Here is a 26,535-nt window from a genome sequence, read left to right on the forward strand (position 1 = left end):
GACTAAAATTGGCTTCAGCACTGAATAGCTATTTGATGAAAAAAAACAGCAAGGTTATGCCCAGACTACTATGAAATGTAGTTATACAAGTAAAGCCGCTACCGCCTACACTGTTAAGCTTAATCGGAGAGTTTATTAAAGCTGGTGCAGCTTATACAGGCACTTTTTTTTCTTCCTAAAACGGCATTAAAAGGGAATAAGCGGTAGAAAATGGATGGATGGGCTTTAAACAAGTCCAACATAGTTAAGCTGGATGTTATATCTAAAACACCCAGCATTTCAGATATGTATTATCATAAGTGACAAATTATATACCTGAAAAAAGTATTATCCATCCATTCATTTTCTACCAATTATTCAATTTCTGGGGTCGCTGGGGGCGCTGGTGCCTATCTCAGCTACAATCGGGCGGAAGGCGGCGTACACCATGGACAAGTCGCCACCTCATCGCAGGGCCAACACAGACACAGACAACATTCACACTCACACACAAGTGCCAATTTTAGTGTTGCCAATCAACCTATCCCCAGGTGTATGTGTTTTTTTGGGCTTCACGGTAAAGTATTATCCATCCATTTTTTTTCTACCGCTTATTCCCTTTTTGGGGTCGCGGGGGGCGCTGGTGCCTATCTCAGCTACAATCGGGCGGAAGGCGGTGTACACCCTGAACAAGTCGCCACCTCATCGCAGGGCCAACACAGATACAGACAACATTCACACTCACACACAAGTGCCAATTTTAGTGTTGCCAATCAACCTATCCCCAGGTGTATGTGATTTTTTGGGCTTCACGGTGGCAGAGTGGTTAGTGCGTCTGCCTCACAATATGAAGGTCCTGTAGTCCTGTTTTCAATCCCAGGCTTGGGATCTTTCTGTGTGGAGTTTGCATGTCCTCCCCGTGAATGCGTGGGTTCCATTCGGATACTCCGGCTTCCTCCCACCTCCAAAGACATCAGTATTATAAAAAAGTATTATATCGTAATAAATATAACAATACTCTTAATTTGTCCTAACCCTTGTAAAAAAAAATTGTGATTTAAGATGTTATATTTTCATTATGTTTGTCTGATATGTGAAGCATGAGCAGTGGTTTTTACTTAGCTGTTACAGTCCACTTAAATCGGTGCCAAATAGGGCAATGACTTATCAGATTCAAAAGAAATTGGCATTTGGATGTTTTTGATTGTCCAAAAAGGTTTATCCAACACACAAAGTATATGTTAAGAAGTTTATACAAATCAGGCCACATACCAGCTTGGTGTTGATCTACTAAAGGTTTGATTGTATTTAAGACATTAAAAAATATTAAACATTCGCAGAATTAATTGCGCACGCAATGCTGATCTACTAAGCTCATGCGCAGAGGATTATAGAAATCATCTTAGTGAGCGCAATCCAGTCTGAAGTCTTAAGTTTACATACACACACACATTAATAAGATTAGTGCCAAAGTGTGTTATCTCAGTTTAAACATACTTATCTCTGCGAAGTCACGGTTAACATTTAAATCGTTGGCCAAACTATGGCTCAATTTGGCTCGATTTCTCCCTCCTGCCCCTGCCCTTGTCTACTTGGCACTGACCCTTGCCCTCTAGCATCTTGTGCCGTGGCGAAGTATTGCAAATATGGATGCCGATCGAGTCTTGCGATGTCATCAACCCTCGCCGTTGGCCCGCAGTTATGTAGGTGAATGTTTGTTTACTTTCAAGATTCCGGCGCATGCGTGCACTCTTTTTTTTACCTGTCTTTATTGAGATGACCATTTAAAAGACAACATTTTTGGTGAAAAATGCTGGCGCATTAGCATGCAGTTTGTAAAATGTATGTTGGTGTGTATTTGGGTTTGAAGCCAATATTTATGTGCAGTAGCAAAGGTTTGAAGCCTGACTAAATTCACTAGTGTCAATATTACGAAAAGCAATAATTATGCTTCATACTTAAATTTCTACGCTTCTCTGGGCTTCTGGTCTGCCGTTTTTCTCCTCGTACTCAAAAGTGTAGGGAGGTCTGCGAGTTCCCTTTGTTTCGTTGGAAGTACTTTGCCCTTTGCTCCAACCTGACGGATAATTTTAACGCCTCTTGATTGACGTGAATGCGCAAAACCATTGAGGGAGTGCAAAATCAAGGGCAAAGGAAGGGTATTCGAATTAAGCCTATGTCTGCTTGTGCAACACTAGGGGGCAGTTATTCATCTCTTAGCTTGTTAAGCTGTGTTTTTTTTCAACATGAAATAATTTGCATGTTCTCCCCATGACTGCGTGGGTTCCCTCCGGGTACTCCAGCTTCCTCCCACCTCTAAATACATGCACCTAGGGATAGGTTTATTGGCAACAATAAAAACATGGCCCTAGTGTAATGTGAGTGTGAATTTTGTCTATCTGTACTGGCCCTTCGATGAGGTGGCGACTTGCCCATGGTGTACCCCGCCTTCCGCCCGAATGCAGCTGAGAGAGGCTCCAGCACTCCCCGCGAACCCAAAAAGGAACAAGCAGTAGTGAATAGATGGATGGATGGATGTTATTTTTTGCTTTGTGCAATTATCTAACTGGCTATTACAGCTCAATTATTTTTTTACAAGTTGTCGGTAAAATTTTCGGCACTGTTGGCAAGATGTGTTGTTTTTTTTCCAGTTGTAGTCTTAAAACAATTATAACAGTTTTTTTGTTGAAATTGTGAATTTACACAAGCACCTGTGTAAATATTAGATTTTTCAATGTGTACACCTGCAGCTAAAAGATGTGTGCGCCCAAAATAAAATTACCGGTAGTCAAAAAATTAGGTTGCTGCAGCTTAAAAACAGGTGCGTTCTATAGCCCAACAATTATTTCCCCTCCCTATTGTATATTTAACAGAGATGCACAGAGAAACAATGTGGCTACCGCTTAAGAGAACGAGAAGTTGGTACCAAAAAAGGAATAATATTGCCAGTGGTTTGAAACTGATTTGGGTTTTTGGCAAAGTTTGCTTAAAGTCAAATGCAACAAAAAGCAGCAGCACAATAACCTTATTCCTGCATCATAAAGTGGATTAAATAGATCCTGATAGCTTGCTTTGGCGGACTGAAAACAAGACATTGCTGCTAACATTACTTGTAAAACATTCATGAATGATGACATCTAAATTGTTGTTTATCGGCATCAGTAATAATAAATATACCAGCCTATTATTAATGGAATTTTAATACAAAAATTCAGCTTCATGTCATGGTTTTAAAGTGCAATGTTCTGCCTCCTTAAACAGTTATGTGTTTTTCCATACCTTTCAAAAATGTACTTTTGTAGCGGAAAATGTTTTGCTTGTTGTTGTTTAAAGGCCCTTCTGGCTTTGTTTTCTGCTCTTGTGAATTTAAAGGTAATTAGTGTCTGATATACAATATCAGTAAGACTTTTTTTTTTTTTTTTTTTACCAATATCTGGGTTGAAGATCTCCTCAACTACAAGCTGGAAGAACTCTTTGGAAACACCTCCTTCGTCAACACCTTGCTCCCCTTCAAACTCCACATACAGCTGTTTTTTGAGGTCTGCAGGATTCTCCATTGCGATCATTTCCAGCTGTAAAGGATATTGCTCCAGTTATCAACACGATCTTACAAATCTCTTTAAATTGGCAGAAATCAGACACATACCCTGACCAGAGCGTCGTCAATGATGTGGTCTCGGCGGACCTTCAGCCTCAGATATGGGTTGGGCTGTTGGCCTTGCACTAGGCTGTAAAGCACCGTAATGCGGCGTTCGCTGTACATACGGATGCGGTTGTCGTAGTACAGACCCAGGTTCTTGGTGACAGCATTCAGGATGAACGGGCATGTCATGAAGGAGAACTTATTTTCGGTTTCTACCTTAAAGAAAGTATAGTCTTTGTCCATTTCTAGAACCTCGTTCAGAGGCTCATTGACAAACTCTTCGAAGAGAATAAGCGGCCGCCGGCAGTCGTTGGTGCGGATGCCTAACTCAGTCTCTAGTGGGTCCACTCGTGGACCCTTTTTGTTCCGCCTCTCCTCACTTCGTAGCTCCTGCAGAATAAATTCACTGGACTCCGGAATGGGCTCCTCATCTTCGTCTTCGTTGTGCTCTGTATCAAGGTCACCACCAAGTACGTTTGCATAGTAAACGATTTTCAAGCACCTGGTTGCTGCCACAACGGCATCATCATCGTTTACCAGGTTGCGGCTGTTGAACTCGTTGCTAATGACTTTGTAGGTAATGAGCTGCTGGAACGTCTCTACCATGCGCCTAATGTGCTCAGCGCTGTAGTGTGACCACAGTCGAGAGAGTTTGGCCTGAGCGGCCAGAGGGAGTTTACTCATGGCTTTGCAGAATTGCGGAAGTGCAATCTCCAAGTACTCAGGGCTGTGGAGGTTGCTGTTCTCCATCACTATAACAAACAAGTTTAGGTAATTTGGGTCACGGGAATACACATTATGGTAGGTCAGGTCACACGCTACGTTAGGTGAGAGGTAGACCAGTGCATTCAAGAAAGCAGCTTCTATCTTCTCATTAGACAGGAGCCGTTCGTACACGCGTCGTACAGCTGCAATGTCCACTGAAACCTCGTCAGGGGGCAGCTTTTGGATATCGTTGTACCCTGATGATCCCTCTCCAAGCCTTGATGAAGCAGAGGTCGGGGAGTCCTCCTCCATAGCTGTAGTAGAGCAGGCAGCAGCCTCCTTCTCATCTTCATCTTTGTCCTCGTCTTTTTCTTGGAGTGACTTGAGCTCCTCCTTGGTGTGAGGCTTGGACCCTCGGAAGCTCTGCACCAGGCCCTCAGCGCTGGAGAACACACGGCCGATTACTCTGATGAGAGGGGAGTAATCCTCCTTCTCACCACAGATGTCCAAAATCTCATACACTTTCTCCTCTGTCAGGTAATTCACATCTAGAAACAGAATCAGACGAGATTAAACACTTGACTGCAAAACTACAATGACATTCACAAAAAATACACCTCAAATCTTAATATTTAACAAAGTTGGTCATGTTTAGTTTTTTAAGAGTATATTGTGCACATTACATTAGCATTGTCACTCTCATGGACTTTTGAAGGTCAACTATTGTTTCATAATGGCTTTAAAGCGACTTAAAGAGTGCTGCGTCTTTACTGAAATACTTTTTACGAGTTAACAAATTTAATTTTTGGCCCATTTTGTTTGAAGCATATAAAAGCTGCCTGGTGCCTAATAATTCTGTACACTGTGGCGGGCACTAAGACCATGCTCACACTCAGAGAAGGGGTGTGGTTTTGCGTTTTGGGAGAACACATAAAAAGTGCATGTTATGTTGTGTTGTGAGTATTCTCATGATGGCAGTCTACAATAAAGACATTGAAGAGACAACGTTCTGTTTCTTGCATTTGCCACATTGGTGACCCCGACTATGTTTCACGCGGAAGAGGTGTCTTCATCGGCCATGTCGCCCCAGCTCCAGCAAACTGCATACTTCCAGAGTTCTGGCAGAGCAACCCAGCATCATGGTTCCAGCACATCGAGTCACTTTTCAACCTGCGGGTAATCGACGGCGACGACTCCCGGTATCACCTGGTGGTGACAACCCTCGACAAGGAGACTAGTCGCCGCGCTATGCAGCTGTTGCGAGACCCTCCACAGAGCGGTAAGTACACCGCCCTCAAGAATCTCCTGCTTCGAAGATTCAATCTGACTGACGCTGAGAGGGCGGATAGACTTCTTTCCCTGCCGGGATTGGGTGAAGGCACCGCCGTGGATTTGATGGACAGTATGCTGTCGCTGCTGGGATCCGAAGAAGGCGGGTTCATTTTCCCGCATCTTTTCTTGCGGCGGCTCCCACCTGCAGCCCGTGCAGCGCTAGCTAACTCCACTTCCCTGGCCTCCCGTGATTACCGGGGCTTGGCTGAAGAAGCTGACCGGGTGCTGAGCCTGGAAGCGCCCCCGCTGCAGACGGCGGAGGACGCCGACCCAGCAGTAGTGGCGGGAGTCACTACCCGGAAAAGGCGCGAAACTGGCCAGTGCTTCTTCCATCAACGTTTTGGCGCCAAAGCCCGACGGTGTGTCCCTCCTCGCTCCTTCACGGCCCCGGGAAACTCCAACGCCGGCATTCAGTAGCGGCTGTGGGCGCCGGCGAAACAAGCAAGCGGCTTTTCATCGCTGACTCGTCGTCAAGGAGACGTTTCCTGGTGGACTCCGGTTCGCAAGTCAGCCTGCTACCTGCCACAGACGCGGACAAGGCGACAGGTGGCTGCGGGCCGCTGCTGAGTGCCGCCAACGGCTCATCAATCGACACTTTCGGCTCCAGGTTGGTGACTGTTTGCTTCAATGGACGTAATTTCCAGTGGAATTTTATCATCGCCGCCATCACAGTCCCCATTATTGGCGCGGATTTTCTGTGTGCTAATGGACTGCTTGTTGATGTTGCTAACCGCCGATTGATTGATGCTGTGTCTTTCTCATCTTTTACATGTTAGGCAGGGGGACTTGGACCGTTAACACACGCTAATTATTCGGTATCTGGTGACGTTTTTCAGCGTTTGCTGGCGGATTTTCCGTCGTTAACCACTCCCGCTTTCTCCACCACGGACACTAAACACGGCGTTGAACATTTTATTCCCACTGTGGGCCCGCCAGTTTTTGCGCGCGCGCGCCGTCTTGACGCGGCTAAATCGACCATTGCTAAAGAGGAGTTTGCTACTATGGAGCGTTTAGGCATCGTTAGGCGTTCTAACAGCCCGTGGGCTTCCCCCTTGCACATGGTGCCTAAGTCAGACGGTTCCTGGCGCCCTTGTGGGGATTTTCGCCGCCTTAACAACATCACAACGCACGACCGCTACCCTATTCCGCACATCCAGGACTTTTCGGCGCGCCTGGCTGGTGCCGCCATTTTTTCAAAGGTAGACCTAGTTCGCGGTTATCACCAGGGGGACGTGCCCAAGACCACAGTAATAACCCCGTTTGGCCTTTTTGAGTTCCTGCGTATGCCTTTTGGCCTTAAGGGGGCAGCACAGACCTTTCAGAGATTAATGGACTCAGTGTTGCGCAGGCTCAATTTTGTATTTATTTATCTCGACGACATTTTGGTGGCGAGTCCTTCAGCTGAGGAGCACCAGTCACATCTAACACGGGTGTTCAGACGGCTTGACGTGCACGGAATCATCGTAAATCCTTCTAAATGTCAGTTTGGGCTGTCGGAGATTGATTTTTTAGGTCACCGTATTTCGTCGCAGGGTGCGATTCCTTTGCCTTCGAAGGTGCAGGCGGTGGCGGATTTTCCTCGCCCCTCCATTATCAAAGCTCTGCAGGAGTTTTTGGGCATGATTAATTGTTATAATCGGTTCCTTCCGCGCGCTGCCCACCTCCTGCAGCCTCTTTATGGTGCCCTACGTAACAAAAAGGCTAGCGATTCCCTCGAATGGACTCCTCAGCGGGTCCAAGCTTTTCAGAAGGCAAAATCCGCACTCGCAGGGGCTACTCTTCTCGCCCACCCTGTTTCCACGGCGCCCGTGGCTTTGACGACAGATGCGTCTGATGTCGCTGTGGGTGCCGTGGTTGAGCAGCGGGTGGCGAATGTGTGGCAGCCTCTTGCGTTCTTCAGTCGCAAACTGCGGGATAACGAGCGGAAGTACAGTGTATTTGACCGTGAATTGTTAGCACTGTATCTCGCAACACGCCATTTTTGTTTTCTGTTGGAGGGTCGGTCTTTCACGGCTTTTGTGGACCACAAACCCCTGACGTTTGCCATGTCAAAGGTCACGGAGCCTTGGTCAGCCCGTCAACAGCGTCATTTGTCGTCTATCTCTGAGTTCACTACGGACATTCAGCATGTGGCCGGTAAGGCCAACCCTGTGGCCGACTGTCTCTCGCGCGTCCTTGTGTGCCCCGTGCAGCTTGGTTCAGATTTTTCGGGAATGGCCGCTGACCAGCCCGACGACCCCGGCATCCGCGCACTCAAAGCTGAAGGTACGGCGCTTGTGCTCAAGGAGGTGGTGGTGCAGGACGGCGGTCCATCCCTCCTCTGCGATGTGTCCACTGGCCGCCTGCGACCTGTTGTCCCGGTAGACTGCCGCCGCCGGGTTTTTGACGCGATACACTCCCTGTCACACCCTGACGTTCGGGCTTCCGTCAAGTTGGTTGGTGCCAAGTTTGTTTGGGCTGGCCTTAGGAAGGATGTTAGGCAGTGGGCAGCCGCATGCGTAGCATGTCAGCGCGCCAAGGTCCATCGGCACACTAAAGCGGCCCTCGAACCATTTACAATTCCGGTCAGGCGATTTGACCACGTGCATGTGGACTTAGTTGGCCCCCTCCCTCCGTCGCAGGGTTATACACACTTGCTAACGATGGTGGATCGTACTAACAGATGGCCAGAAGCAGTTCCTCTTTCCTCCACTGCCTCTGTGGACGTTGCCCGTGCGTTTCTGTCGGCCTGGGTTGCGCGTTTTGGCACGCCATCCGATATCACCTCGGACAGGGGATCCCAGTTCGTGTCAGAGCTTTGGTCAGCGTTGGCGCAGTCATTGGGAGTGCAGGTGCACCGTACGACAGCCTACCATCCCCAAGCTAACAGCTTATGTGAACGTTTTCACCGGTCGCTTAAGGCGGCTCTGCGTGCGGCGCTCGTGGATAGCAATTGGGTTGACCGTTTACCTTGGGTTGCGCTCGGCCCCTAAAGAGGATCTCGCTGTGGCCCCCGCTGAATTGGTGTTTGGTCAACCACTCCGTGTTCCGGGTGAATTTTTACCTGAGGGTGGCGCCTTGCGATCGTTTCCCTTTTGGCCGAGGGAGTCCTTGGCTCCTGGCCCGGTCCACCACTGTTTCCCAAAATCATTTGTGCCATCAGAGCTTAAAAATGCCTGTTTTGTTTTTGTCCGTCATGACGCCCACCGTTCGCCCCTCCAACCCCCTTACGATGGCCCATTTAGGGTTCTAGAACGCGGTCCTAAGGTTTTTGTACTGGATATGGGCGGACGTAGGGAATGCGTTTCTTTGGACAGGATTAAACCGGCGCATTTTATCGCAGGTGATGAGGTGCTGCCGGGCCAAGTCCCCCGCCGAGGTCGCCCTCCGAAATCTATTAGAGTTGAATGTCCTTCGCCTCCACAGGGCCCTGATATTGTTTTTTCCCCACAGGGTACACCCGCTCCACCGCGGGATGGACATTTTACCCGTTGCGGCAGGCGAGTGAGGGGGGCTGTGTGGCGGTCACTAAGACCATGCTCACACTCAGAGAAGGGGTGTGGTTTTGCGTTTTGGGAGAACACATAAAAACTGCATGTTGTGTTGTGTTGTGAGTAGTCTCATGTTGGCAGTCTACAATAAAGACATTGAAAAGACAACGTTCTGTTTCTTGCATTTGCCACAACACTTTGATAAAAACTATGACGATCACACGAACACCACACAAATATGTTTCCCGTATGTCTGCATGGACCGATATTTGATAAGTCAATTAACCAACGATAAATGAAAATTAAGTCGGTAAGTTTTCTAGCCTCGATAAATCACTACGTGCATGCTTTAAGAGCGTTTATGCTTTTCGTCGCTGTCAGCAGCTACATGCTCTTGTATCATGTTGGAATGAAAAGAAGGAAGTGAATCCTCTTGTCTTCATTAAGTGTCTTTGACTCTTTGTGCAGCAAGGCGGGGCCGCTGGCCCGCAAACATCATACAGTGCTACTAGTTAGCATGTAGAAGCTAACATGAACTAAATGATCGAAAAAATCAAATGCCACCGCTCAATTTAAACCTTTGGAACACGATGATATCAACACAGAGGACCCAGTTTCCCTAATGTGCGCGAATAAAACAAACCTAAATGCTCACTTACCTGATACACAACTATGTGACAGTGTACGCTCACTTCGCATTCAGTGAACAAGCCATGTCAGTGTAAACGAAACAGTGCAACATAGTGTGCGCTAACAGAAAGTGTGGTTAGATACATTGCCAGAGACATGCTACCATTTATTATTTATTACTATACGAGCATTTCTAAAAGCTGTGCAAACGTTTGACAGACATTTGTGATTTTGTCATGTCATGTTGGTGTTCCTCACTAAAAATCTGCCAGAATTAAGTTTTTTTTTGCAAATGCCTTGTCAATACATCAGCTCATACTTAAGTGTTTGTATGGTTACTCTGCTTTTTTTTTTTTTCTTTTTTCTTCTTTGTCATGAAAAAGGGAGGTTTTTGTGGTTGGTGCACCAATTGTAAGTGTATATTGTGTTTTTTATGTTGATTTAATAAAAAAAAAAAATAAATAAAAAATATTTTTTTTTAATAAAAAATTCTTCTGCGGCCCGGTGGTTGGGGACCACTGCTGTATAGGACCCATTTCTAGACATTTAAAGTGTTTGTCAACAGTTGAGTTGAGTTCAAGTTTATTTGGAACACGCATGCATACATACAACATGATACATAACGGCTTCTGACAGGATAGAGTGTGTAGCACACATCACAAGATATTAGAAGTGTGACGATACGCTTTATTAGAGTCCAATATTGCATGTAATAAACTGTTGTATTTTGCCTGTCGTGCCTTGACCCTTGACAGCATCGCTTGTTTATATAGCCATCTTAAATTACATCGTCAACACCAAATCTCGCAATACACTACAGTCCTTTAAAGCATGGAAAATAAAAACTAAGCACTGAAGAGATGCAAGAACTTAATGTGGAACAGCAACAGGAGGCATCAGAGAACACTGCTTCAGATGAGATGGAAGCAACTCCAGAGAATGTGCCATCTTCCGTGACTGAGGACGTTTTGGCAAAGCAGAGTGTGGTACAAAGTTTTGTGGAAAAATCCCCGAAACAAAGCTGTTGCAAATCTTGTCAGCAGCCTAACAACACATTGTCCCAATTTAGGCTAGTCTTATACCACAGCTAAGCCGCATTCATTTTGCACAGATGGGGTAGTGCAGAGCGGAAAGTACGAGACATAATCAAAATAAATCCGGTTGATTTTCAGAAAAAATATCTGTGAAAAAAGACAGATCCAAGCAAGTTCACCCTTCTTCTCCTTCTCGAGTCGGATATTTCGTCTGTTTGTGTTTTTATTCCACATACCAATTGTCTTGTGCAAATGTGCGCACTCAGTGGACCTACTCAGTGGCCTAATGGCTAGAGTGTCCGCCCTGAGATCGGTAGGTCGTGAGTTCAAATCCCGGCCGAGTCATACCAAAGATTACCTCCGGTCAGTAACGTCACTACTCTTGTCTGGGGAGCTGAGCCGTTCTGCACTCTTGACGGACCACGTTACAAACTCAAAGACTCTGTAATTCAGGGGTTTGAGAAATGCCCAAAACAGACGTGTCTGGATATTTTTGGTGTGGTGCAAGGATCCAGTGAAAGACAGCAGAGTAAAGAAACACCAGACAGAGAGGTTAGACATCATGTAAAGTCAAATTCCTGGTCCGCTGGCCTCGGGAGGGATGTCATTCGGCCAGCAAAACCATTTGAAACTCAATGTGCATTTGGCCTGTACAGCAATTTTCAGCAAATAAAACCCTAGATATTAGGGCTTTACGATTTGGAGAAAAAACATAATTTTCTCTCAAAAATTTCGAATGTGATTCAATTATATTTTATACATATAAATACATAAAACTGCGAAAACAACGAATGAACACATGTTACTTTTAGACTGTCAATCAACATATTCTTGTCTGAAGGTGCTACATATTAGAACAATACACAATACTCTACTTTTAAAAATACTTGGCTTTATGCAGATAGATTAAGAGCTTATGTTCTCCCCGTGAATGCGTGGGTTCCCTCTGGGTACTCCGGCTTCCTCCCACTTCCAAAGACATGCACATGGCCCTAGTGTGTGAATGTTGTCTGTCTATCTGTGTTGGCCCTGCGATGAGGTGGCGACTTGTCCAGGGTGTACCCCGCCTTCCGCCCGATTGTAGCTGAGATAGGCGCCAGCGCCCGCCGTGACCCCAAAAAGGGAATAAGCGGTAGAAAATGGATGGCTGGATGTCTACATCATGAAATAAAGAAATAACAAATAGAAACTTTACAGTGATGTTATTTTGAAAATTTTACTGAACAATACATTTTCTACCGTTAGTCTTTCTCGGGGTTGCTGGTGGGGTGGAGCCTATCCCAGCTGCACTCTGGATGTATTTTCCGAAAAACTTATTGACAATAAACATTATTATAGTCAGCATTATTTTGTGACAAAATTAAGCACTGATGTACATAATATATTCTGATAATGATAAAATAAATAATTGAGAAGGATATAAACTTAAATTTCTCAATACTGTAGAATTGTTTACATTGTATTGTAATTTGAAGGTGAATACATTTTTGTAATCCTAAATAAATAAATAAATAAATCGACTTATTTCTGTAAGCAAAAAATGTACTAAAATAAATAATGAACTTAAAGTGCATTTTTTTTCCCATTTGGAAAATCGAGGTCAGGCATTGTCTTTCTTTTGTTTTTATCACGGCATTGTCGCTCATTCATTTCCGTTTATTTTGTCCATTCAGTTTGAAGGCAAATTATTTTCACAAAGGGACTCTGCGATGAGGTGGCGACTTGTCCAGGATGTACCTCGCCTTCAGCCAGAATGCAGCTGAGATAGGCTCCAGCACCCCCTGAGACCCCAGAAGGGACAAGCAATAGAAAATGGACATTTGACTTTGTAATCATATTTTTTCCCTCTTAATTCTATTTTGCTTTATGGACCTTCTCACAAGCAAGGAGGGAGGCAATGTCTGTATCTCCTCTGTGTGTAAGGTAGAGGTCAAGCTCTCCGCCCAATGAGACAAAGATTGTGGATGACTGAAAAGAGGGCTCAGTGCGCTCATTTAGTTATTCAAAAAACATGATTAGGTGCAAAAAGTTATGCACAGAGCGAGACCACTTTTTTTACTGTTGAAGCAGGTGATGAAGAAAAGAAACACAAACGGACGTAGTCATTTATCTATGCAGGCAAAGTATTTTGGCTTCATTTTCATTTATCGTACGATTAATTGACTTTAAGCCGAGGCATAGTCAAACTTCTTCCAAGGTCCAAGTAGTGGTTATTAGTGCACTAGCTGACTCCACTGCAGCACACACAAACTTACTGTTTCCTGTAAACACTCTTGATTGGCCATAAGGCATAGAGCACGTGGTTCAACAACTTGGATTGACGTAGATGCCTGTCACTCAAATGCCGTAAATGGCATAAAAAAAACTCTGCTTTTTGCGCTTAGGTTAACACACTAATTAAAACCTTAATGTCGATTCAATGTCAATGAATGAAGATGCTGTATCGGGACAGATCCATTAAGAGTTTGAACAGAAGTATGCCCTATAGGAATTAACTACACACAATAACACATGAACAAAATACTGTGTTACATGAATGTTTTCTAAAGTAATACCTTTGTGACATTCAAAAAAACACAAATAATGTAAAAAAAAAAAACGGTGTTTACTTTTTGATATCAATATACAACGCAAAGCAGTTTTGCCTATGAAGATGAAGTCTAATAAATAAGCATTGTTATTCTCAAAAATGCCTCCTTGTAGTTCAGTGCAACAGTTTGACCAACAAAAATTAAGCGGAGTGACACCTCCCACAGTGAATACACAATCTTCACAGCCTGCATTCAATTCGATGAGATGACAAGACACTTCAGCTAGTATTGATGTTATTTGAACACTGATAAAGTTTGCAGTTCAATAAACGAAGGGTGAGCATCCCAGTAAACAAAGTAAATACTTTATTAACAAGTTGTGACAATGTTCACAGCACATCACCTGCTGCATGTTTCCTCACGTGTATTGAGAAAATAAAAGCAACTAGGGCTGGGCGATAATATCGATATGCTAGCTATATTGCGGGTTTGTCTCTGTGTGATATAAAAAATGACAATATCGTGATATTCGAGTATATGTTCTCATGCAGTTGCTTTAAGCTGCTGGCATTACACTGCATGCGTTTACTCCTCCATCTTGTCGCTCCTTCTCACAGACAACAAGCTAAGTTAAAGTTAAAGTACCAATGATTGTCACACACACACTAGGTGTGGTGAAATTTGTCCTCTGCATTTGACCCATCTCCTTGATCACCCCCTGGGAAGTGAGGGGCGCAGTGGGCAGCAGCGGTGCCGCGCCCGGGAATCATTTATGGTGATTTAACCCTCAATTCCAACCCTTAATGCTGAGTGCCAAGCAGAGAGGCAATGGGTTCCATTTTTTATAGTCTTTTGTATGACTCGGCCGGGGTTTGAACTCCCAACCTACCGATCTCAGGGCGGACACTCTAACCACTAGGTCACTGAGTAGGATCGCACCTTCTTACCTACGTCACATACGTATAAGCCCTCGCGGAGCAGAGAGGTAGCAGCATGGGTAACGTTAGCTGTGGTGCGAGTGGTAATACGAGAGAAAGAAGGTGCGAATCTGGTAACAAATGAAGGAAGAATACATTTCCAAGAAAAACAGCAAGGGGTCCATCATCTGGCGGTGGTTTGGCTTCAAGTGGGAATGTGTCGAACAGACAACCGTAATTTGTCACATGTGGGCCAAAAGCGTTGCTACAAAAAGTAGCATTACAGCTAATATGTAGCATCATTTGAAAAGTCACCTGCTAGAGAATGAATAGTGCTTAATACGCATGTCACCATCTCCGTTCGGTGCCACACCCACAAAATTCCTAAGCAACTATTTCCACATTAACACCTTATGAAAAAAATTGGGAAAAACATAAGTAGATAACGTCCGCAATAACCTACCACATAGCGATTTAATTTCCTATTATGCAGCTCATTTTTATTTGACAGTTATTGAAATATCTTGCGTCACATCATGCATTTATGTGTTTTAAACTGTTTTAGTGGCGTTCTGTGATAAAAGTGCACTATAACTTAGTGTTGTTTTCATACGTCATTTTAGTGACATCATGCACATAAGTGCACCCATTGCTTGTTTTAAAATGTCTCTCACAATCTTGCCGTTTCTGTTTTGAAATGACAAGATTGTTTGTGCCACTGCTTAATAACGGTTTAATAAATACAGTTTTGGTCAATTGACTGAGTTGTGATTTCCCTCTCTGCATGAAAGTTTAAATGAGCATATATTGATGCAGTGTGAACAAGAATGTTTTAATGTAGACACATAGAATCATCATACTGGTGTGATTATATGCATCAAGTGGTTATTTAAGGCTAAGGCAAAAAGTTGAGATGTATATAGTAGGGGTGTAACGGTACGTGTATTTGTATTAAACCGTTTCGGTACGGGGTTCCGGTTCGGTGCGGAGGAGTACCGAACGAGTTCCACACGAACATATGAAGTAGCCGCCTATGCTAGAGTCTTAAAGGGGAACATTATCACAATTTCAGAAGGGTTAAAACCAATACACATCAGTTCCCAGTGGCTTATTTCATTTTTCGACGTTTTTTTCAAAATTTTACCCATCATGGAATATCCCGAAAAAGGCTTTAAAGTGCCTGATTTTCTGTGAAGCCACCGTCCATTTTCCTGTGACGTAATCCAGTGATGCCAATACAAACAAACATGGCGGATACCACAGCAAGATACAGCGACATTAGCTCGGATTCAGACTCGGATTTCAGCGGTTTAAGCGATTCAACAGATTACGCATGTATTGAAACGGATGGTTGGAGTATGGAGGCAGATAGCGAAAACGAAATTGAAGATGAAACCGAAGCTATTGAGCGAATAGCTATTGACGCTATTCGGCGATCGCCTTCTAACCAACGATTGAGTGTCGCAGGATATCCATACATCTCTGTGACATGTCTGCCTTAGCATCGCCGGTAAAATGTGCAGGAGCAACTTAAATCCGTCGATTGGTAAGTGTTTGTTTGGAATTAAATGTGGGTGGAGGGAAACGCTGGATGCAAATATAGCTACAAATGTACATACAGCTAGCCTAAATAGCATGTTAGCATCGATTAGCTGGCAGTCTTGCCGCGACCAAATATGTCTGATTAGCACATAAGTCAATAACATCAACAAAACTCACCTTTGTGATTTCGTTGACTTTATTGTTGGAAATGCATCTGCAGGATATCCATACATCTATGTGCCATGTCTGCCTTAGCATCGCCGGTAAAATGTGCAGACCAAACGATCGGGACTTTCGCATCTTGTGACACTAGAGCAACTTAAATATGTCGATTGGTAAGTGTTTGTTTGGCATTAAATGTGGGTGGAGGGAAAGGCTGGATGCAAATATAACTACAAATGTACATATAGCTAGCCTAAATAGCATGTTAGCATCGGTTAGCATGCCGTGCTAATCGATGCACACTCCACGTAAGACAGCTTGAATCCGTCCCTGATCGTGTTGTTACACCGTCCGACAACACACCGACGAGGCATAATGTCTCCAAGATACGGAAAACAGTCGAAAAAACGGAAAATAACAGAGCTGATTTGACTTGGTGTTTGTAATGTGTTTGAGAACATGGCGGATTGACTACCTATGTGACATCACGTTGTGACGTCATCGCTACGAGTGCGAATAATAGGAAGGCGTTTAATTCGCCAACATTTACCCATTTAGAGTCCGGAAATCGGTTAAAAAACTATATGGTCTTTTTTCTGCAACATCAAGGTATATATTGACGCTTACATAGGTCTGGTGATAATGGTCCCCTTTAACAAGCTGCTCCGCTCCGTTCTGCCTCTGTCTCCTGCACAGCACCCTGCATTTTCCCTCCCACACAACCATCTGATTGGTTACAACAGTAGCGATAACAAGCCAATCAGAAGTGCGTATTCAGAGCGCATCTAGTCAGCGCTTCAGCATCGAGCAGATAGGCGTTTAGCAGGGGAACAATGGACTCTCCCCAAATTATACTAAACACTTCCAAGTCAACTACTTTCTAAACATCACTATGAGCCCGTTGACCTTCTAGAAACAAACTGCAGATCAACTCATTCGCAGCCCTGGCTTTAGGTGAAGGATAGTTAGCTTTTAGCGTAATGTTAGCTCATTTTGCGGTGTGTGCGTGTGTGTTGAGGTGTGTTGAAGCAGCAAAAAAGGATATTATGTTAAATGAAGAGTTTCTGTCTCTGATAGTGTATATAATAATGTAAGTGCATCATAAAGCCTACACAAACTCCATGGTTTTAGGGATGAATAGTCTCTCCTATTGCTATTGTACTATTTTTCAGCTATAGTTACATTAATCATTAGTAATGTAGCAGCCTAGTTTTGAATGGCAGGGTCCCTGCTATCACATGTAGATACAGATATAACATTTACATAATAAAAAATCCACTACAGGCTTCCCCAATGCTGTAATAAATTAAGCATGATGAGTGGACTTAAAACTGTTTAATGTTACACTTTTTTTATGTAGAAGAAAAGTTGTGTCATTTTATTTCATTTAAGCAACAACTTGAGGCAGTTTAATGTGGATTAACGTGGGCAGAATTATTATAGTGTTCCCAATGTCAAAAGGATCAAGCCATTGTTTACAAATTTGGTAAATAAATAACCAAAAAATATATATTTTGTTGTTTTCTTACTGTACCGAAAATGAACCGAACCGTGACCTCAAACCGAGGTACGTACCGAACCGAAACTTTTGTGTACCGTTACACCCCTAATATATAGTGTATTGTGACATGACCTAAAAATATTGAGTTATTAAAAAAGGCCATATCGTCCAGCCCTAAAAGCAACATCAAATAGTTTTCTCCTTCGCAGTAGTAGTCTGGGGACAAGTGCGTCTGTCTCCAATATTATCAACACCTCTTTCCAGCTAAACACAGCAGTGCGCTCTTGAATGCACGGGAAGCGAGGGAAAATAAAATTGATCCAAGCTCTTGCCTCTGTTTACTCCAAGGAGAAATCTTGGGAGCAAAGTCTAAGTAGTTAGTCCGCCATGATTATCAAGCCAAACGAAACTAGTGTGCATGCTCCTGACTCTGTGTTCCAAAAACTGCATTAATAAATGATGGTTCTTCTGTAAATGAAAAATGAGATGGTATTAATCACTGTCGGGAATTTTATTGCCAATTAACATTGTACCGTTTACCGTTACAGCCCTCGTCCATTAACAAGGAAAAAGTCAAGGGCGGGCACGGCATGTTTTTGTCGTCGATGTTGGTCAATTTTTTAGGGCATTACGGCAAGTGACAAGGCCAGTGGCGGTTTTTGCCGCATTTGCCGTGGTGAAATTTTCTAAAATATATTATGGCAATAAAGGGGCCCTAGTGTATGAATGTGAGTGTGAATTTTGTGTCTGTGTTGGCCCTGCGATGAAGTGGCTATTTTCCAGCCTATCCAAATGCAGCAGGGATAGGCTCCAGCCACCCCTGTGGCCCCGAGAGGGACAAGCGGTAGAAAATGGATGGCTGGATGGATGGGCTGGACAATGTGCATGCAAATTCTGGCGCTTGTGACAGTGAGACAAATTAGGAGCGAGTGATTGGAAAAAAAACATGTCTCCTAGAAGTTTGGTATCTCACTATGGTCGATACTTTTTATTTGTCATAGCGCTAGTATGTCCAATCACTAATCGGGGACGGCGTGGCGAAGTTGGGAAAGTGGCCGTGCCAGCAATCTGAGGGTTACTGGTTCAATCCCCACCTTCTACCATCCTAGTCACGTCCGTTGTGTCCTTGAGCAAGACACTTCACCTTTGCTCCTGATGGATACTGGTAGCACCTTGAATGGCAGCTCCCGCCATCAGTGTATGAATGTGTGTGTGAATGTGGAACTACTGTCAAAGCGCTTTGGGCTCCTTAAACAGGGGTAGAAAAGCGCTATACAAGTACAACCATTTTAAAAATAAGGCCATATGATTTCCACGTTCACATAATTAGCCAATAAAATGGCTAATTATGTGATATTATTCTGCCGTTCAACGCAGAATATTAGGAAAATTGTGTGAGGCAAATGTTGTCATTGTGAGGAGAAGGAATATTTGTTTAGGAAAATAATGTGTCCGATACTGCTCATTCACCCCCAAAACACTGTCCTAAACTAAATGTTGATAATGTCAATACGGTCACTTGAAACAGCGACTTAACTACAAAGCCAACAAAAACAATCCATACATCCACAAACACGTTTCATCTGCTGGTGTTGTTATGTACGACATCATCCATGTAACATCAATTTACAAACAGCAGTCGCAGCTTAAGAAGCGTGCACTTTTTTTCCTTCTAAACAGCTTCAAGTGGAACTTCAAGCCGAGAACAACAGCACAGCACACTTGCCCCCTTTACAAAATTAGCGCGGTGCGCTAACAAAATAAAAGTTTCAAAAAAGTACTTTACATAAGCATAATGTACTTAAAGCACTTATTGATACATTTATACAATTATTATGCTTAATTCACATGATGGTCAATCAGCTTGAGCGTATCATTAAAACAAGTGAAAGCAAGTGTAGATTTTGAGCAGAAAATGCCTTTTTGCTGTTCTGTTCTTTGGTGTTCCAATTGTTAGTCCAATCCAATGTATTATTTTTCTTCATTTTCATAACTAAAATTTAGTTGCTTGTTTTGCAGGAAACACAAATGTTTTATTCGACACAAATGACCACAATATAACGTCTTTGGTGATATCTGTTCGCATCAAGAGAATATCCATAATTGTGTTAACGAGATGAGTAAAGCTCTCGTAGGCTCAACAGCATATGCTGAATGTTGATATTGCTCAAAGACATTGCTGAACAACAGGAACATCCATCCATCCATCAATCAATTCATTTTCTACCGCTTGTCCCTTTCGGAGTAACGGTGGGGTTGCTCCGAAAAAACTGCAGACATGAACTGTTGATGAGAGTAATATTTGTAGCAGAAAATCACCTGCAAAAAAACGTATGCTTTTTCTCATTAGCGTCACGATCACAGCAGCATGGCATTCGTTACGGCAATAAAATATTTACTTATAGTGATGCACAAATAAGTCCTGTATTTCACCAATTAATGCATATTTTTTGGACTATTCAGATGTGAAGACATGATGTGCCTCTAATCTTTCGTTCCTCTAAATACCAATGAAGTGAGGTCGTAGCGAACAGCAACGTCCTGGTGATGATAAATGGTTTGAATCTTACAAAAAATATTTTTTTTAAGGGTGTAAAGTTCCACTCCATCATATTTAAAATATTGGTTTCATTATGGCTTATATATTTGCCTCTGAACCTTTCAAAATACTATCAAAAATGCACTGATTTAGGTATATAAACATTAGCCTAATGGGGCTCTCCTTCACAAGATTGCAACCCAGCTATTGCACCAATAAATCTGATGATTTTTGCTTTTTTCAACAAACATTTGATAAAATTGTATTTGACACATAAAGCACACTCAACGGTGGCAAAATTTGTGAAAAATTTAAAACACAGATTTAAAAACAATTACAACGGAGAAACTGAAATGTATTGTTTTTATAATGTTATTGTTATTTAAAATGATTGTTTTCGCTAATATTATTTTACTTTTTGTAGTTTGTTACTAATTGATATACATTTTTTAAACTACATTTAAAATTCAGTTTTGGTGGTACAATAAATACTGATGTTTTCAAATTAATGAAAAATTGTGTTATTAATCGTGATTACAAAATTAATCAAAAATATTTGTGATTATTATTTTTGCCATAATCGTCCAGTCCTATTAAATATATGCTTACAGCGTGTGAGTAAAAAATGTTGTTAGGGTTTTTTTATAGTACCTATAGGCGGAATAAAGCAAATCACATTACCTACATTGTGAGCCACCTTATACTTGTTGTATATTACAAATTAGAATACATGGAATACAATAATATGAAAAGACATATTGTGTTGAAGTTTGGGGAAATATTTCTAAAACAAACATAGACCCAATTATCAAACTTCAAAAAAGGGTAGTTAGAATAATACACAATGCGTGCTCCGATGAAACCGCGAATCCAAGTTCTAATGTGTTAAAATTTTCAGATATTGTGTTTTTTAAAAACAATGGAAATTGTGTTTTGAGTAAAGAACAACAGGCTTCCATCTTGTATTCTTAGATATTTAAATTCAGAGGCGAAAACTATAATTTACGGGGGATATTGACTTTTGAAATATGTAAATTAAGAACGAGTATAAAATACAAATGTATTTCAGTTTTAGGAGTTAAATGGTGGAACAAGCTAAGTGATGAGTTGAAGACGTAGTTCTTTGTTAAGATTTAAGAAAGCTTTGAAAGGTAAAATAATGGAAAATTATAGAATATAGCAACGATTACTTTCATCCTGTTGATTTTTTGAACGTTGATGTTCCATGCAATCTAATTTTCAGTGAATGTATAGGATAGGCAAATATAAGCCTTGGCTTCAGACTATTCCTTTTTCTGTCATTATTCTTCTTTTTGTGTGTGTGTGTACGTGTATGATTGTTAGTATGTATAATCTGTGCTGTTAAATTTATCACACAAAATGGTTGATTATATGACCGAAATAAACTCATTTCATTTCAGAGCTAAAATTCACAAATGTGTGCAGTTTCCCTTCAAAAAAAGAACTTTGATGATTCCAATCCACATGTAACACACTTCCTTCAACAAATCAACAATCCAAAACAAACAAAAAATAGAAAACCAACTTGAATGTGCGTCAAAATTTACATAAGAGTTAATAGGGTTTTATCCTTGTCACACATGCTTGCTTAACTGACCTTTGAAATTGTCACGTACAGAGTGGACATCCTTGTTGTTCGTCTTGGTATTGCTGCACGGCAAGTTGCAGTGAGCGCTATTCTCCAAGTAGGCCGAAGCCGTACCTTTCTTTGAGGGGTGGGGGTCGCACAGTTTTGCATTGACCTTGTAGAGCTCGAGGGCTTTGACTGCTGCCGCATTGTTGTCCATGCGATGGAAGCCATTCGATGAGGCACACCATGGGTTGGAGCACGATTCATTCCCACAGCCCTCAGTTAACTGGTGGTAATAGCGCTCTATTAGATGCTTGGCAGCTGCTCGCTTCCTGCTTACAGTAACAAAAGAGTAAAAGCAAAACATTTTGCAAGTTTAGTGTGAAATGGTTTGCAATTAGAACATGAAGGTCTGATCTTATTCATGAAATTTAGGATGGTTTGAATGTGACTTTGATGATGACAACAAAACAGACAGTGACAATTGACCAACCATTATACCTACCAGTAGGGCTGCAAAATATATTGTTTGGGCATCGTCATCACAATATACAGTACGTCTCACATAGTCACATTGCATGTCCTGCGATCTGAAGACCAAATGAACTCACCGTGCGTGTGCCTTATTACACAGGCAATTACAATGTTTCCTGGGCTCTGTGTAATTGTGTGTTAATTTTTAAGATAATGTTCAGTTTTAGTTTATTTTGAACATGCATACAATACAATTACAATGTAAAGCATTACATATTTGCAGTTGTTTCAATACAGCACGTCCGAAAAGGAGCAGGAAGAAGCGGAGTTTATTTAAAGGGGAACATTATCACCAGAACTATGTAAGTGTCAATATATACCTTGATGTTGCAGAAAAAAGACCATATATTTTTTTAACCGATTTCCGAACTCTAAATGGGTGAATTTTGGTGAATTAAAAGCCTTTCTGTTTATCGCTCTTGGTGCGATGACGTCAGAACGTGACGTCACCTAGGTAATAAAGCCGCCATTTTCATTTTCTCAAACACATTACAAACACCGGCTCTCAGCTCTGTTCTTTTCCGTTTTTTCGACTATTTTCTGGAACCTTGGAGACTTCGTGCCTCGTCGGTGTGTTGTCGGAGGGTGTAACAACACTAACAGGGAGGGATTCAAGTTGAAAGATGCGAAAGTGGCAAGAAATTTGTTCAAAATACAAGGGTGTGGGGAAAGCCGACGAAATGGTCAAGTCTTTTGTTCCGCACACTTTACCGACGAAAGCTATGCTACTACAGAGATGGCAAGATTGTGTGGATATCCTGTGACACTCAAAGCAGATGCATTTCCAATGATAAAGTCAAAGAAATCTGCCGCCAGACCCCCATCGAATGTGCCGGAGTGTCTGCACATTTTACCGGCGATGCTAACGCATACATGGCCGAATAGCATCAATATCTATTCGCTCAATAGCTTCAGTTTCTTCTTCAATTTCGTTTTCGCTATCTGCCGCCATACTCCAACCAGCCGTTTCAATACATGCGTAATCTGTTGAATCGCTTAAACCGCTGAAATCCAAGTATGAATCCGAGCTAATGTCGCTATATCTTGCTTTGGTATCCGCAATTGTTTGTTTGTATTGGCAGCACTGTATGACGTCACAGGAAAATGAACAGTGGCTTCGAGAGAGTGAAAAAAAGGCACTTTGAAGCTTTTTTTAGGGATATTCCGGGACGGGTAAAATTTTGAAAAAAACCTCAAAAAATAAAATAAGCCACTGGGAACTGATTTTTATTGGTTTTAATCCTTTTGAAATTGTGATAATGTTCCCCTTTAATCCTTCCTGAAAACTTGTAGTTTGAACAGTCTATTAAAATGTATCATATTAATGCTTTGTTTGATTTCACTGCTTAATCCATTCCATAATTTAATTCCACATTTGGATATGCTAAAGGTCTAAAGTGTTGTACGTACATACAAATGTTTTGAAATAGATTTTCTTCCAGCGTTGTTTCTTCCCGTTGGTTGAGAACAAATGCTGTACATTCTTCAATAGCAAGTTATAGTTTGCTTTGTATATAATCTTAACTGTTTGCAAATACTCCAAGTCTTTGAATTTCAATGTTGATTAAATAAAAAAAGGATTAGTATGTTCTCTATATCCGACATAATGCATTATTTAATTCCATTTTTTGTAACACTGTTTGTGAATGAAGCACACATTTGTAGTTGTTTTCCCATATATCTTCAAATACCTCAGATATGGTAACACTTGTGAGCAGTATAGAATATGGATTGATTTTAGTTCCAGAACACAGTTTGCCTTATTAATTATTGATGTGTTTCTTTCTACTTTGTTATATATTTTTTACATGAGCTTTCTAATACATTTTATCATCCTTTCTATTTGTATTAGTGCTTCACTTTCCCTTTTACTGTGACCGAATAGCATTATTTTTGTTTTACTAAGATTCAACAATAGTTTGTGTTTGTCAAACCATCTTTTTAATTTGTTAATTTCTTCTGTTATTTGTATTAGCTTCGGTGTGTTCTCTCCTGAACAAAACACAGTCCTGTCATCTGTAAATAATACTTTACAAATAAACTTAAATCCTTTGTAACTTTAGAAATGTCAATTATATTAGGATGGAACAATTTTGGTCCCAGTATTGATCTTTGAGGTATTCCACAAGATATTTTCAGCTCAGTAATTTGTTGTCCTATTTTCCCGTATTGCTTCCTTTTGGTTAAGTGGCTTCCTACCCAGTTCAATACTAATAACCCTTTGATGCAATACTGTTCTAATTGGATTTAAATATTGATTGTGTCAAATGTTTTTGCTAAATTCATAAATACTGCAGCAGCAGAATTGTTGATATCTATTTAGTTGGTAATCTTTTCCGTGATATCGATTAATCAATCAATCAATCAATCAATGTTTACTTATATAGCCCTAAATCACTAGTGTCTCAAAGGGCTGCACAAACCACCACGACATCCTCGGTAGGCCCACATAAGGGCAAGGAAAACTCACACCCAGTGGGACATCGGTGACAATAATGACCCAGTGGGACGTCGGTGACAATAATGACTATGAGAACCTTAGAGAGGAGGAAAGCAATGGATGTCGAGCGGGTCTAACATGATACTGTGAAAGTTCAATCCACAATGGATCCAACACAGTCGCGAGAGTCCAGTCCAAAGCGGATCCAACACAGCAGCGAGAGTCCCGTTCACAGCGGAGCCAGCAGGAAACCATCCCAAGCGGAGGCGGATCAGCAGCGCAGAGATGTCCCCAGCCGATACACAGGCAAGCAGTACATGGCCAACGGATCGGACCGGACCCCCTCCACAGGGGAGAGTGGGACATAGAAGAAAAAGAAAAGAAACAGCAGATCAACTGGTCTAAAAAGGGAGTCTATTTAAAGGCTAGAGTATACAAATGAGTTGTAAGGTGAGACTTAAATGCTTCTACTGAGGTGGCATCTCGAACTGTTACCGGGAGGGCATTCCAGAGTACTGGAGCCCGAACGGAAAACGCTCTATAGCCCGCAGACTTTTTTTGGGCTTTGGGAATCACTAATAAGCCGGAGTCCTTTGAACGCAGATTTCTTGCCGGGACATATGGTACAATACAATCGGCAAGATAGGATGGCGCTAGACCGTGTAGTATTTTATACGTAAGTAGTAAAACCTTAAAGTCACATCTTAAGTGCACAGGAAGCCAGTGCAGGTGAGCCAGTACAGGCGTAATGTGATCAAACTTTCTTGTTCTTGTCAAAAGTCTAGCAGCCGCATTTTGTACCAACTGTAATCTTTTAATGCTAGACATGGGGAGACCCGAAAATAATACATTACAGTAGTCGAGGCGAGACGTAACAAACGCATGGATAATGATCTCAGCGTCTTTAGTGGACAGAATGGAGCGAATTTTAGCGATATTACGGAGATGAAAGAAAGCCGTTTTAGTAACGCTTTTAATGTGTGCCTCAAAGGAGAGAGTTGGGTCGAAGATAATACCCAGATTTTTTACCGAGTCCCCTTGTTTTATTATTTGGTTGTCAAATGTTAAAGTTGTATTATTAAATAGAGGTCGGTGTCTAGCAGGACCGATAATCAGCATTTCCGTTTTTTTGCCGTTAAGTTGCAAAAAATTAGCGGACATCCATTGTTTAATTTCATTAAGACACGCCTCCAGCTGACTACAATCCGGCGTGTTGGTCAGCTTTAGGGGCATGTAGAGTTGGGTGTCATCAGCATAACAGTGAAAGCTAACACCGTATTTGCGTATGATGTCACCTAGCGGCAGCATGTAGATGCTGAAGAGTGCAGGGCCAAGGACCGAACCCTGGGGAACTCCACACGTTACCTTAACGTAGTCCGAGGTCACATTGTTATGGGAGACACACTGCATCCTATCAGTAAGATAAGAGTTAAACCAAGACAGGGCTAAGTCTGACATACCAAATCGTGTTTTGATACGTTCTAATAAAATATTATGATCAACGGTATCGAAAGCAGCGCTAAGATCGAGGAGCAGCAACATAGATGACTCATCAGAATCCATCGTTAGCAATAGATCATTAGTCATTTTTGCGAGGGCTGTCTCCGTGGAGTCATTTGCTCTGAAACCGGATTGAAAGGTTTCACATAGATTGTTAGACGCTAAGTGTTCATTTAACTGCTCCGCAACAATTTTTTCAAGGATTTTTGAAATAAAGGGAAGGTGAGACACCGGTCGGTAGTTTACCATGAGGTCAGGATCGAGGTTAGGTCTTTTAAGAAGAGGATGAATAACCGCTTTTTTGAATGCTAGGGGAACAGTGCCCGAGGAGAGTGATAAGTTTATAATATTTAGCACTGATGGACCTAATAATACAAAGAGCTCCTTGATCAGTTTCCCAGGAAGAGGGTCAAGTAAGCATGTTGTCTGTTTTATTCCATTTACACGTTGTAACAATTCCTCTAATGTTATTTCCTCAAAACGAG

The 26,535-nt window shown here is 42.1% G+C and overlaps 1 protein-coding gene across 1 annotated transcript in view; it reads right to left on the bottom strand.

Annotated features, from left to right (window-relative positions):
* The window catches only part of LOC133554664 (ubiquitin-protein ligase E3A-like), a 51,402-nt gene that overhangs the window by 14,842 nt on the left and 10,025 nt on the right, over nt 1–26,535 (bottom strand). Inside the window, exons 3-5 of the mRNA XM_061903670.1 lie at nt 21,604–21,908; nt 3,626–4,875; nt 3,407–3,551 (exon numbers count right to left, since the gene is read on the bottom strand). Of these exons, the coding sequence (XP_061759654.1) occupies nt 3,407–3,551; nt 3,626–4,875; nt 21,604–21,908 (1,700 nt within the window). The remainder of the gene's footprint in view (nt 1–3,406; nt 3,552–3,625; nt 4,876–21,603; nt 21,909–26,535) is intronic.

The sequence above is a fragment of the Nerophis ophidion genome, linkage group LG06 (genome assembly GCF_033978795.1).
Source record: "Nerophis ophidion isolate RoL-2023_Sa linkage group LG06, RoL_Noph_v1.0, whole genome shotgun sequence".
Classification (NCBI taxonomy): domain Eukaryota; kingdom Metazoa; phylum Chordata; class Actinopteri; order Syngnathiformes; family Syngnathidae; genus Nerophis; species Nerophis ophidion.